The 15435-nt window shown below is 36.9% G+C and overlaps 1 protein-coding gene across 5 annotated transcripts in view; it reads left to right on the forward strand.

Annotated features, from left to right (window-relative positions):
* PDE4B (phosphodiesterase 4B) overlaps positions 1–15435 on the forward strand; it is a 566020-nt gene that overhangs the window by 171495 nt on the left and 379090 nt on the right. Inside the window, exon 1 of one of the 5 annotated variants that reach the window (XM_059135177.1) lies at positions 13160–13571. The exons of the other annotated variants lie outside the window; for them this stretch is intronic. Within the exon in view, the coding sequence (XP_058991160.1) occupies positions 13336–13571 (236 nt within the window). The 5' untranslated portion in view covers positions 13160–13335. Of the gene's footprint in view, positions 1–13159; positions 13572–15435 lie in introns of those variants that run through there. 5 annotated transcript variants of the gene reach the window in all.

A 15435-nucleotide genomic window follows, 5' to 3' on the forward strand; every position in this document is an offset into this window, starting at 1 on the left:
AATAAAAATATTGGTTATGGCTAAGGTAGCACAAATAAAACAGTTTAACATCCAAGCCCAGAACTTGAACTTGGATTTCTTTTCTTTTCTTTTTTTCTTTTTTTAAAAGATTTTATTAAATTTTTTAACAGGGAGAGACCCAGCGAGAGAGGGAACCCAAGCAGGGGGAAGTGGAAGAGGGAGAAGCAGGCTTCCCACCGAACAGGGAGCCTGATGTGGGGCTCAATCTCAGGACCCTGGAATCCAGACCTGAGCTGGAGGCAGATGCTTAATGACTGAGCCACCCAGGTGCCCAGTCCGTATGGATTTCATAGGAAAATACTGTTCCTAGTAATGATAACCAAGAGAATGAAATTTTTAACCTGGGAGTCAAAAAATATTTCATGAGTCTCTGTTTAGAAGCTGAAACAGGCTAGAAATAGAATCATAGGAGGATATTTCTTATCTTTAATATTTAAGATCAGAAACAAAAGGAGATTTATAGGAAAAATTCATGGTTTTTAACAACATAGGAAGGTTAAATAAATTGTAATATTGAGTTGCAATGAATGAATGTGCTAATACCCATTGGCCATTGTTCTCCCTCGCAAAGTTGACTTACAACTAATAAGAGCACATTCAGACAAAATTATTATTATTGCTGTTGTAAAGATTTTATTTATTTATTTGAGAGAGAGTGAGAGAGAGAGAGAAAGAGTGAGCACGAGTGGGGTAAAGGGCAGAGGGAGAAGCAGACTCCCCACTGAGCAGGGAGCCTGCTGCTGGGCTCCAGGGACTCTGGGATCATGACTAGAGCAGAAGGCAGACACTTAACTCACTGAGCCACCCAGGCTCTCCCAGACAAAATTATTTAGAAAATAACTCAGTAGTGAAGTTAGTTGCTGCTGAGGTGAAATCAGTAATTTTTATTGCATCTTCAAATTATTTTCTGTTATGGCATTTATAAAGAAGCAATTCTAGTTTCTGGATATAACAATTAAAGTTAAAAAGTTTTTATACAGTGAAATTTTCTTTATATTTAGGGCATATCCTTATGTTTTCTTCTTGTTTTTCCTTTGCAATGCAGTATAGCAGATGAGAGTATAAGTTTTGAAGTTCAGTGACTTTAGATTCAAATCCTTACTAACTGGATGATATTGGGTAATTCAGCTTACTTTCCTCTAATTCGGTTTGTTCATTTGTTCATACTTCAAAGGGCTATTGCAAGATATATGATGATAATGTATGCAAAAGCACCTAGTACATAGTAAGCTCTCAATAAATACTAGTTATTATATCTTGTCCCCCAACTTGCTCTCTTTCTCCTTCTGCCTTTCACTCCCTGAAGAGAAGCCTAGAAAATATCCTCCCCTCACAACCCTCAGAAGGAACCAAGTCTGCCAACACCTTGATTTTGTACTTCTAGCTTCCAAAACCGTGAGGCAATAAATTTATGTTGTTTAAACACCTAGGGCTAAGCAGCCCTGTCCCATTAATACTGGTTTGGGGATTTTGGTACCAGGAAGTTGGGTACTACTGTAACAGATGCTTAAAAATGTGGACGTGGCTTTGGAATTGAGGTATGAGTAGGGACGGAAAGAGTTGTGGGTAGCAGCTAGATTGCCTTGAGGGGACTTGGAAGAAATATGAATGTTAAGGTGCTTCTGCTGAGGTCTTAGGTGGGAGTGAAGAACATGCAGTTGAACGCTGGAGGACAGGTCATCCTTGTTTAAAGTGGCAAAGAACTTGGCTGAATTATGTTCTAGTTTTTTTGTGGGTGGAAAGAAGAAATTTTAAGTGACAAACTTGGATTGTCAGCCAAGATTTCTAGGCAGAGTGTTGATGACATGACTTGGTTTCTCCTTTCTGCTTAAGTAAAATAGAAGAGGAGAGAGATACATTGAAGAAGAAATTGTTAGGTAAAAAGAAACCAGGGGTTGAAGACTTGGGAAATTCTTGGCTTTTTCCTCTTGTAAAAAAAAGAGAGAGAGAGAGAGAGAGAATATGTTCTAGAGGGAACATCAAGGGTATAGCTGGACAGTCATGCAACCCATGGATCCAGTCATCTCGGCAGAAGTCAGGAATAGAGCTGTGGTTACCCAGAAAAGATCTGTAATGGACTCTCTTGTCTGATGGCTTGGACCCTGTGAATTGCATGGGAGACACCCAGGTTTTTTAAAAAATGTGTATCAACAGAAACACTGTCAGTTTGGATCGAAGGGAGACAGAGTCAGAATGAAAGGAAGGAAGGCTGTTAGACTTCTGAGATTGCACAGGTAAGAAACAGGCTGGTAGATCTATCCAAACTTTCAAGCATGTGTAATCCTACAAGAAAAGTGAAGAACAACCTTGAAGGTGATTCAGAGGCCAGTGGCTGCTACTGACACTACAAGCCCAGAAGGCACAAGCCCAGGAAGGTGGGGCCATTTCCTCCTTGATTCCAGAAAGGAGCCTCTTCCTTAGATTTAGAGGACGATCCATTTCCTTGGTTCTGGATGGCAGGGCCCCCACTGCTCAGGGCTGAGGGCCCAGAGGACCAAGCACTGAGCAAAAAAAGATTATTTTCAAGTTTCAGATTCTAATGGAAATTGTTCTAATAGGTTTCAGACTTGCTTGGGACCCATGGCCCTTTCCTCTTTTAAGTGTATCCCTTTTGGAATGGAAATACCTATCCTGTGCCTGTCCTACCTCTTGTTTCTGTCTGGTATCATAGGTTCACAGATGAAGAGGAAATTTTTTTTTAAAGATTTTATTTATTTATTTGACAGACAGATACCACAAGTAGGCAGAGAGGCAGGCAGAGAGAGAGAGAGAGAGAAGAAAGCAGGCTCCCCGTGGAGCAGAGAGCCCTATGCGGGGCTCGATTCCAGGAACCTGGGATCTTGACCTGAGCTGAAGGCAGAGGCTTTAACCCACTGAGCCACCCAGGCACCCCACGATGAAGAGGAAATTTTGTCCCACAATGAATCTTGCCCAAGATTTTACCCATAATTGATTTGGATGATTTAAATGAGCTTTTGGACTCAGAGTTGATGCTAGAATGATAAGAATTTTGGCAACATTTAATGGGATCAATATATTTTGCATGTGAAAAGGACATGAATTTTGAGGAGTCAGAAGGTAGAAAGTTACGAGTTGACTTATGTCCCTCCCATATTAATATGTTGAAGTTCTAACCTCCATTACCTTACAGTGTGACCTTATTTGGAGACAGGATCTTTATAGATGTAATCAAGGTAAAATGAGGTCATTAAAATGGACCCTAATCCTGTAGTACTGGTGTTCTTACAAAAGGGGAAATGTGAACACAGCATCATGCATGAGGGAAGACAGCCCTCAGAAGGAGGCAGTCCTGCTGACAGCTTGCTCTTGGACTTTTGACATCCAGTACTGGAGATAATATATATCTGTTGTTTAATCCACTTGATCTGTGGTATTTGTAATGGCAGACCCAGCAAACCAAAACACCCTCTCCCATTACTATTACATATGTCAAAGGTTCAGCCTAGGTGTTAAAAAAGTATCTGATCTGTGTTTGATAAGGAATAGTTGGAAGAGCTGTAGTTATTTAGCGTATAAAGTCAAGTGTTAGAGGATAGATCTTTGAAAGTTGTTCATGTGACTTAGGCATTGTAATTCCAAGTCACAGAACTAAAACCACTGGGAGTCATACTTTAGTTTAAGAGGAAGAGAAACTACTTGCTATTTACTTTAAAAACTGGATGGAAATTACCTATGCCCCAGTTAGAATTCAGAGAGAGATGAAACAAGAGGTTCTATTTGTTCGTTTGTTTGTTTGCATCAGTTGGTGTGTGTACTGGGTGGGCATGAACATTCCTTCAGTATTAAAAAAAAATTATCTGCTGAGCTAGGAGTAAGGAATAAGGACTGGCAGGGTATGCTTAGGGGGAAAAAACCCTCTTGATCAAGAATGCTTCCTTATTTATCTTGTAGGACATTCTGAATGAGGATAATCTACTGTGAAATAGAGAGGAACCCAAGAACTGTGGGATATAGAAGAGAACCTAGTTTTGACCTCCTTTAAAAGGAGAGCAGATGAATAATGAGGCAGATTAGTTTAGAATTATGATTAGAATTGAACTATGATATTGTGCCATTAGACTGTAAGTACCATGAGGATGGACATGGTCTAGTTTACTCACTGTAGTTTTCCTTGAGCTAGCTCAGTGCCTGACTCATATTAACATTTAGCTATGAGTTAACTTAATACCAGTGATTATGTACATACTATTAATTCATATTCCTGGGTTTTTAAACATTCATTTATTATGCACAAAGCATTTTTTATATGTGTGCAAGAATTTTGCAGGTTGACACATAAAGAATTTGAATATTGATGAGTATTATAGTTGTGACTTCACTTAATATTTAGTGTCAAATGAATATGCTTTAATAAAAAAAAATCCACAGAGTTCATTTAATTACGTCTTACTTATTTTTCAGAAAGTGTTATATACAATATCCTGATTTTTGAAATAAAAATGTTAGCCACTCAAAAAAAAAGGAACATATTATGGTTTTTACTCTCTAAGACCATAGAGTTTTTTTGTAAATCACATACATATAAGGAAGCAGTTATAAGACTGATGCTGAAGCTTTCTCAGATGGTATACCATCATTGCCAATGAAGACTTATTATGTATGTAGAGAATAAAGATTCACTAAAATAAAAAGAAAGCTCTTTAGAATTGTGATTTTATGTGGAGTATCAAATATGAAAATTTCAAGCAATAGTGTAGACTTACCAAAGATAATAGGATGTCCTATTCTTGGCATATAGTACCCACCTGGTAAGAATATCTTTGAAGCATGTGTAAATTAGGAGAAACATAGAAATAAGTAAGGAGAAGGAGTGAAAAGGTTGGGTTTCTTTCAGAAGTATTTATGATGCCACAGTGGAAAAAGAAAACTATTGCTTTGAAAAGTGGTCAGGGTAAGAGAAATTGGGAGTCACCTAGAATCCATTTCTAGAGGGGCCTCTTTCTAACTAGCCACAAAATGCATCAGACATTCTGGTATTCTTTGGTGATGGAGCCCCAGCCCTTAGAAGCCACACTGAGGACTAATTATAGCAAGGGTGAATGTTAGAGGTCACTCTAATAGTCCAAATGCAAGCCCCCCAGGGGTAAAGGAATGGCCAAGTCAATAATGTAAACATTAAAGTCTTCAGGAATAATGTTGCTAATGTAAAAGTGTTATAAACTATAAAGTCAATTTGAAACTTCCAGGTTTTGTAGCTGATATTATCATATTAATGGTTTGTTTCAAGGTAAGATGGGAATAATCATGCTCCATTCTCTTTCTATGCCTAAATACAGCTTGAGGTGCTTGACAGAATGCATGGATTAGCTATTTGAGAATTCTGGAAAGTAAATGTTAGTGGGAAGATTGGGGAAGAAGTCTCCATGGTTAGAAAAGAAACAGTCTAAATTGAAAATGGGCAAGAATCTTAAACAGACACTTTACAAAGAGGCTGTCCTAATGGCAAATCAGCATATGGAAACATGGTCAACATTAGCCACTAGGGAACTGTAAACTACAATCAGTATGAGGTATATACTACGCATTTATTAGAATGGCTAAAATACCGAAAAGACAAAGTGCTAGCAAGTCCACGGGGCTGCTGGGAACCTTCGAGTTGCTGATGGAAATGCAAAATGATGCCTCCGTTCTGGAAAACAACTTGATTTTTTGTTATAAAGAAGAATATACACTTAGCCTGTGACCCAGAAATCCCACTACTTGGCATTTGCCATAGAGGAATGACAACATATATTTACACAAAAATGTGCACATGGTATTTATCACAGCTCTATTCAAAATTGCCCCATACTAGAAATAGCCCAAATGTCCCTTCAGTGGTGAATGGATTAAAAAAAAAAAAAAAAAAACCTGGGTTCATCTATACAACAGAAAACTATGTGGCGGTAAAAGAATGAGCTATTAATAAATGTAACATTGTCTAAATGTTAGACATTGTACTGAGTGAAAGAAGTTGGTCTTGAAAGGTTAAGTACCATGTGATCCCCTATTTATGACATTACTGAAAACATTAAATTACAGTGGTGGAGAATAGATTAGGGATTCCCAGAAATCAGGAGTGTAAAGAAGGTATAACTATAAAGGTATAGGTCAAGAGAATTTTGGGGTTAACAGAACTGTTTGATATCCTGATTATAATAAAGGTTATATGAATCCAGATGTGTTAAATTTCATGGAACAGTGAACCAAAAAAGGTCAATCTTATTGTATGATAAATTTAAAAATAAAACAAGAAAGATGAAAAGTAACCAAGGGAGCTTTATAAAAATATACATTCTATTTAAATGTCTTTGCTACAAAGTTTAGCATGCTTACATATAAAATATCCCCACTCTTGGATTTTACATATGCTAATATTGCAGTGTTTAATTGGTATAAAATACTTATATGAAATTAAATTTAAGTTACTTCTTTTTTTTTTTTAAGATTTTATTTATTTATGATAGAGATAGCAAGAGAGAGAATATAAGCACCGGGGACTTGGAGAGGGAGCAAGCAGGCTCCCCACTGAGCAGGGAGGTTGAGGTGGGGCTTGATCCCTGGATGCTGGGATCCTGGGATCATGACCTGAGCTGAAGGCAGATGCTTAAAAGCTGAACCACTCAGACACCCCAAATTTAAGTTACTTCTTAATAGTAGAATTTCATACATAGTCTTAATAGGTAAAATTTTGCTTTCTTTATTACAAATCAAAAAGCCATCATCATTAATGTTACTGAATTTAAAAAAACTTTTAATGCGAATAGACTTTAACAGAATGTGTTGTAAATACACAAATGCTGAAATTCCGTGAGCCAATCATGATCAAATCCACCATTTTGGGAAACATTTTCCATATTCATGTGTGTTCTGTACCATTTGTAGACTCATTTAATTTAGGAAGACTCAAACTAATTTAGGAAAATATTGTTTCTGTAAAATACTTGCAAATACATACTCAAACACAAATGGATCCCTGAGTATTAGTCTCTTTTTTAAGAGCAGCGGAGTGAATTTGACTTAGTTTTCATGTGTGCTATATTCTTTTTATGATCTCTGTAGTATCATAGTTAATTGGTCTTATACAGATAATTGTTTACATTTAAAAATTTGAACTATAGTTTAATACCATACCATTTTTCTTTACATATTTCACAGAAGACCACTGACAGAGTAGAAATAATAGAGAGATACAAGCTCATTTAGAGAAAGAGGTTTTCCCAATGTGCCTTTGTTTTTAACATATATGTTCCTAATATCCTATTCATTTGAAATCATCCTTTTAAGAAATTTGCTGACAGGTTAGTATTATCTTTGGGAACTGGAATATCTTCTTGAAATGCAGATTTAAAAACACCTACCCTGGGAACAGTTTCTCTCCTTGCATTTAGGTATCTGACTCATCTTTGCTAATATATTTTGATGTTAACAATGACCTAGGAAACAAAGAGAGGAGCTTCCTTAGTATTTTTGCCTATGCAGTCTGCCTTCAGAGGATATGCTTTGAGAGAGAAGCACCTAATTACTCTGCCAAAACCAGAAAATACCATGAGGAGAGCGCCTCACCAGTCTGTCCTATCTGTATACCACCTAATGAAGGGAGATCGTGATACATGGACATTCCGCTTTAGCCCTGCAGTAGGAATGTGAATGATAATAATAGTAATCATAGTAATTTTTATTTGTTTATTTATTTTTAAGAATGAGGATATGCTAGTTAAAATGGGAAACATAACCAAACCTCTAGGATTTAAGAAGCTTATTTTGGAAACATTTGTAAGCTCAAGTACAAGAAGTTAGGATATTGGCTGGACTGGCTATCAAGACAGTGAGAACAATATGTGGCATGATTTGGGCACTGTATTCATTTTCTATTCCTGTTTTCAATCCACAAATATTAATCAATCAGAGCAATGTCAGGCTGTGGAGATAAAGACATGAGTGAAATAGTTTATGTCTTTGGAGAGCTTATATGTTACTCTGGGAGACAAACAAAAATACGTAGTGTGATATCCTCCGAAACATTCTGCAGATGAATCCGGTTCTTTGGGTTTAGCCTTAATGGATAAGACGGTATTCTTGGCAAAGAAAGTAGAGAAGTAACATGTTTAGGCAGTGAAACTACATAAAATAATGTGCAGAATTGTGGAAGGGTTATGGGTTAATGCCACTATCACTCTTGCTGTCCTTTGAGAGAGGTCATGTATCCCATTTTGGCCAACCTACCCCCCACCAATCATATTCTGTACTGAGGAGATCATTCATTTATTCATCCAAAAAATATTTATTTGAATATCTACTGTGTGGTCAATACTGTCCTGGGTATTGGGATTATACTGGTGAACAAAACAAAGTTCTTGCTCTCAAGCAATATAGCTTCCCTCCCTGGGATTCAGCGGACTTTGGAGATGGTACGAGTTAAAACTGATCCTTCTGGAGCACGAATTTTGTAATAGTGAGTAATTAAGTAGTGTCATATGGATGAAAGTGAAGCATTCATATTATTTTATAAAGATAACATGCTAGATGACTTCAGAGTCAAGGACATATAGTACTTGAGAAAATATACTTTTGGTGACATGACCAGACCACCCTGGGAGCATGCATTCCCTCTTTTGTCCCATTAGGTTCCTTTGTTACAAAAACTGTAGTGTAGGGTCAACTCCTTAAAAAGATACAATTTTGTATCTTGATGATCTCATCTGAAAATGACCAAATAATGGGCATTCATTCTACAAATATTTATTGAGTATCGACTCTGTGCCAGACTCGGTTCCATATTCTAGAAATAAACAAGACTCAGCCCAGCCCTCAAGAACCCTCAGAGGTTGATACTATCGGGAAGTCCAACAAAGATTTCAATACCACTTGTCAGATAGTTTATAATGAGTATAAACGGAAATAACTTGTTGAAATGCTTACAACAAAGTTGAGCACCCAGTGGATATGTAATCAATAAAAGCTCCTCTTTTGTAATCCTTAATTCTAAAAAGAGTGGTCAGTTAAGGTTCTGCTCCAAGATGTCTAGACAACTATTTCCATTCAGCTGAATGTTATCTCTTCCAAAGTCATGTTAGAATAACTCCAGCTCTATTTCTTCAAATAAAGAAATTTCTGAAATAGAGAAATTGGGAGAAGTTGCCATCTGTGGTGAGTGGGGCATTCTGTTAAAAGAAGCTACCAGTGTTTCCTGGTGTTCTGTATATTCACTTCTTACCTTGTCTGACTGAAAGAAGAGCTTGTCTGTATTTAATTGAGTAGAGCCTAATGGCTGTGCTCAGATGGTATGTTGTTTTAGAAAAAGAGCACGGGTCAGTGACATAAAGATATAATCTACAATGGTTTAACTCGGTTAATATTGATAGTCTTAAATCTATTCCTCTTCAGAAAGAAGATTCTGAGTAAATTCTGTCTTCTCAAATATCCATATTTGTATTTTTAGTAAATGTGAGCCATGCTATTTCATGTTCAACACTGTTATGCATAATATTGCATAGAATCTGTGGTTTTATGCCTTTAAAATACTTCAGTTTTATAATGGCAGTTAGTTAAAAATTGGTCACTCAGTTCAGAGAAAATTTATTCCAGGTAAACTTATAAAGTCTGAAAGATAATGAATATGGAAAGAGTGTAATTGATTTCATTTAAAATAATTTGATTACAAAACCATAAGCCTTAAAATGCATTTAAACAATGTTCTAATACTTGCACTCTAAGTTTATCATTTTGTTTGGTTGTAATTAATTTACTTTCCATTTCAGTTTAATGAAAAGTCAGAATGTTTTTAAGTTGTCTCTCATATTAATAAATAATACATTATTGATTGTTTTTAACCATATAACTCTATTCACATCCTTTAATGATATTTTGTTATGAAAAATTCTTGATCCTTATTGCTTTCACAGGATGTGGATACCAGGAATTTCATTATTTAAAATTGAGACACAGCTATAATTGGAATTCTCAAGTAATTCCCAAGGGCAACTATCTGCGCACTAATAAATTGACTCAGAATTACTCATCTCTCCTTTTGAGGTGCCAAGGACTAAGCATGGCGTATAGATAGGAAGGTTTTTTAAATCTTTTTTTTTTTTTTTTTTTTTTTTTTAAAGATTTTATTTATTCATTTGACAGAGAGAGATCACAGGTAGGTAGAGAGGCAGGCAGAGAGAGAGAGAGGAGGAAGCAGGCTCCCTGCTGAGCAGAGAGCCCGATGCGGGACTCGATCCCAGGACCCTGAGATCATGACCTGAGCCGAAGGCAGCGGCTTAACCCACTGAGCCACCCAGGCGCCCCAGATAGGAAGGTTTTTACTTTGGCTCCTTCCTACGCTCTCAGAAGGGCACGTAAACTCTGTTTGCTTTCTTCTGGGCTTTTTCTTCAGTTCTCCTGGCTTTCTCTCTCCGAACAGTGTATTCTTTGCTGAAATATAACAGGGTATTATCTGCCTTTACTTTGCTTTTGTGTACTTTTTCTTAGATACCATCTCTTGTTTCCTACTTTCTGGATTCCTTTTTGACTTCAGTGTTTAACAGGGTATTGAGTTTCTATTTGGCATTTTGGCTCTGGAAACAAACTTTAATGCATTTACCTGTGGACATGCATTTCCTTTCTTCAGAGGTAACTAATTCAGGCTTTAAAATAGTCTGATTATCTTTTAAGTTTTGCATCTCAATTAACTGTCTTTGGTATTCCTTAATATTATCAAAACTAGGTAGAGTTAACAAGATTTTATTTTTGAGAATTTTATTTCTTAAGATGTCTCTCAAAATTTCTTTAACTGGGACACTGGCTTGTCATAGTGGGCAAATGAAAAGAGTAATGTGAAATGTCACATAATGTCACATAAATTGCCCAAAAGAATCAGAAGTAATTATAATTACATCATTATGCTGCTTCAGGTAAGTGAATGCTCTGGCAGTATTTCCTTATCTGAACCCTGGTTTACGTACGGCTAAATCTAGGTTATGAAATTTGCCATCATTTGGGAGAAAAACAATCCCTGAAATGCTTCCTATATTTTGGCAGCCTTAAAAAGTGAATCTGAGAAAGACCTTGGTAACTTCAAATTGTCTTTTTTTTTTTTTTTAAGTAAATGAGTCACTGAATATTGGTAGGATCATATATTCTCATGTCTCAGTTTTAAATCACATGATTATCAGAGGAAAGTCCTAGCTTTGTTTTTGTCATGCAGTAAATAATAGGTACCAGCAATATGTCCTGCCATGATATTACTAACAATCCATTCTCAAGTAGGGCAGTTAAAATATATTTAAATATATACGGAAGATGTGCCAGGGCCTAGCTGGACAAACTGACTTTTTTGGCTTCTCAGTTTCATATAATGAAAGAGTGCTCTCTTGGGAATTAGAAAGCCTGTGGACTTTATCTTCTTTATCTTTAACTCTAGCTCTAACATCAACTACAAATATGACATGGGACACATTACTCAAGTTCTCTAGGACTATCTGTCTTTGAAATGAGGAGCTGTATAAGGTGATTACTGGGATTTGTTACAACTGTGAAATTTCCTGACTTGACTTCTGTCACGAAATATTCCGAGTGTATGATTGCAGTATTGGTATCTTTCCAAGATAGTACCTGTACGCTAGGAGTTTATATCCCTTCTGTTAGCATTGACCAAATTCCCCCAAAGGCTGGTGTGGGGTTTCTCTTTTTCCAGGTCATCGTCTGCTCTTATTTGGTCCTTCAGATATTCAGCCAGAGTACATGACATATGGGAATGACTTTTATAAAGGTGGAAGTCCTCACACCTTAGAGGAGAATTAATGTCTTCCTATTCCCTGAAGTTTTCCTGTGAATCATTTCTTAACTGCCTCTCGCGGACTAGCCGGAATTGTGCTTTGTCAAATTTTTGTGAGATCAGGCTGGCCCTGGTGGCAATCATTGCTGGAGCAGGCTTTCTACATCCGTACACTTTGAGCAGCACCATATTCCTTTCCCTTCCACGTGCCTTTTGTAGTATAGGAGCTGGACTCCAGTCTATTTCTAAATGAAATTTCAGGTTATAATGATTTGCTTTGGAACATGAGACATTTTTTTGATTCCCCTGCCTATACGTCTCATTTGCAAGCCCTTGTGAACAAAGTACACACACAAACTCACAGATGTAAACTGTCTTGCACACCTACCCGAGTACGTGAGCAGGCATGTGGCTTTGTCCGTGCACGCATGTGCACACTTACACACATGTGTGCGCACAGCGCTTGCCTTTGGACTCTGCACTTTCCCGGGCAGTGTTTTTCCTGGGCAGCGTTTTTCCTGGTTGTTACCTCCATTTCTGTTCTGCGGAGCTTTGGGTTTCAGAAGTGACTTTGCATCTAACTAACAGAGTGGCTGCTGTGGGCAACCCTTTAACAATGAGCTTAAACTGAAGAATGAGGGTAATGTTTATTGGAATAAAGATTAGCTTTTAAATTCCTCAGGGAAATGAACCAAATCCAGTGTTTTCCTGTTAGCTGACTTTTTTTATTTTTTTTTTGTAAATGTTGATGCTGTTTTGGATCTTCTGGAGAGGGGAGGGAAAAGAAAAACTTCAGCAAATCAGCTTTTTCATTCAGAAAATGGAATATGGGGGGTTGTTTTAGCTAGGCTTTTTGATAGTCCCTGATGTAATGTTTTCACTGTGAAGAGCACAGTAGCTTTACAAATTTTGTGAAAATCTGAGCAATGAAGAGTGTTGTTGAGGGGAAACCAGAGTGCAATTATTTAAATAATCCTAGGCCAATAAGCATTTGGTAGGTGGAGTCACTGTTGTGTGCATTACAGGGCAAGATAATTCTGAATGAAGACTTTAAACATCACACATGCTGGAAGGGCTCTAGTTCTGCTTTTTGTGTGAACAAAACAGGTGACTAGGTGCCTAGGTTTTGGTGACTATCCATTAGTGAATGCAGCTTGCTTGATAAGATTTTAAAAAAATACATGCAAAGGATTTATCAGAAGCCCTTATGAATATTTCATGAGTTGGTATATTCAGCTGAATGAATTCAGTGAGTGTCAGTGTGTAGCTTGCAGACGAACCTCATCCACAAGGAGGCTACTGACATAGGAAGCACTTTGGCGCATTTTCAGAGGCAAAGCCAGGCTGATAAAGCTCCTTGTGACAGCCTGACTTGCCATTCTTCTAGTATGCTGCTCTTGCTCTAAGCAGCTCACGCACGGGAGCCGCGGCTTCTGAAATTAAACTGGAAAACAGTTTGCAGACTCATCAGCCTCCTAACCTGCAGCTGTGTCTCTGCTATGTTTGAGGTTTTTGTTTTGGGTGGTGAAAGCCAGCGCTCTGTATAAGACATGACAGCCAAAGAGTCTTCAAAAGAACTTACTGCTTCTGAATCTGAGGTTTACATCAAGACTTTCAAGGAGCAAATGCACTTAGAACTCGAGCTTCCGAGACTACCGGGAAACAGACCTACATCTCCTAAAATTTCTCCACGCAGTTCACCGAGGAACTCACCATGCTTTTTCAGAAAGTTGCTGGTGAATAAAAGCATCCGGCAACGTCGGCGCTTCACTGTGGCTCATACATGGTAAGATGGGACTTGGAGGTGTCTGCAGTGCTTTTCATTAGTGGCTGTGGTTTAGAAATGTAGAAAACAGAACATTTGAATTTCGTTCCTAATGCATACCACGAGTGTGAAATGAATGGAGAATGAGTCCGCTGGAGAAGACACAGTGTACTGTGTATTCAGTTATCATTGTGCTGCCAAGCTGTTTCCAGATAAAATAAGCCTTTAACTGTGGGGAGTCTTTAAGATTACTGCTTATAAAAAATACCTAGCTGATTCCAGGTAAATTAAATACCGAAGGAGTTATAAACATTCAGGTTTTTGTTGAATCTTTGTTGAGGTGAGAGCTGACTTTTTTGGGGGCTTTGTTTGGTGGCTGTTGTTGACATTTTTCAGTAGTGTATTTTTGGTATGAGAATTAGTATTTTAAGCTTAGTTCTAGTTTATTTATTAAGATTATGTTTAAAGTCAAACTTCATTGTTGCATTGCCATGTTTGTAGTGTAGAGACTAGTGGGTTTTTGATCTATTGACTTTACTTAGGGAAAGGGAGAACAAAGTTCCCACTTCTGAAATGGCATGGTTATTTAGTCTAATTTGGTTTCAAATTGCTATTTTCTTTAAGAGCCTCTTGTGAAAAAAAAAAAAAAAGAACTTCAGATTGATTGGCAATAATAAATAAATTCCCCCATTTACTTAGGAATAGCAAGTAAATACATTCAAGAACTTTCTATAAAAATTGCACTGAATCTGCCACCTTTAACATGTATGTTACATACAAGGGGGGAGCTTCCTTAAATCAGTATGATAATGAAGTGTAAGAAAAAGCCCACTAGAAAGTAAATAAACTTTCATCATCAGTGCTAGGGCATTTCAGATTTCTCTGAAGGATATATTTTCTTTCAGATAAAGATACCCTTCAAAACTGGGTATCTGTATAGTTTTTATTTAATAAGGACCATTGCAATAAAGGGAGCAGGTAGGTACTTCTGACAGATAATTTTTTTTTTTTCTGACAGACAATTCTAACAGTGATTTTTATCACTGCATGTTAGGTGGCCAGCCAGCATTATAAACCGAGGATGTCTGGGTTTGCAGATTAATATTTACTTGCATTCTGCTTTCCACTCCTCCAAAATGTTTGTCTCATACATTGCACAGTGCTTTGGCAAATTCAACTTACTCCTAGTAATATATAGCTTGCCTTTGATGGGTACCACGTGTTTAGCTTAAAGCATACTTTACCTAGCTAAAAATGATACAGTTATTTTTGTTTTCTGAAAATGGACTACTGCTCATACAGTTGCTTCATTGGAGAATTTTTTTGGTCATCTTTTTAATGAATTAAATCTTAATTCTAGTCTCATACATAGAATGCACATGATTAGTTTTTTAAAGCCTACCAATGGCAGCATAGGTATATAGAGATTTATATATAAGTATGTACTGAAGAACTCCTTTCTCTTGTGGTTTACTCCACCCCTAATGTGAGTATTTTCATATAGTTTGCTAAGTAGTATAACTGAATAGGAGAAGGGATGTGGGTATAATTCATTCTCATAAAAAGAACAAAGATGGAAAATGTACAATTAACTAACAGACTTACATGTTTTATTGCTTGTATTAATATCAACCATTATTTTGACCAGAAGGACATTTAATTTTAATAAGCTAATTTTCAGATAATGGTAAATCTTCCTAAAATTTTGGTAATATTTTCCTTATTATAGAGTTTCTGAATATAATAATGTAACCTTTCTTTTACTGAGAATAGATTTTTGATGTGCTAAGAACATGAGCTATAAATACTGGATTTTTTTCTTTTCAAAAGAACCCAAATTTTAAAGTGATGAAAGAGCCAGTTTCACTCATGTATTATATAAATT

The sequence above is a fragment of the Mustela lutreola genome, chromosome 10, assembly GCF_030435805.1.
Source record: "Mustela lutreola isolate mMusLut2 chromosome 10, mMusLut2.pri, whole genome shotgun sequence".
Lineage (NCBI taxonomy): Eukaryota > Metazoa > Chordata > Mammalia > Carnivora > Mustelidae > Mustela > Mustela lutreola.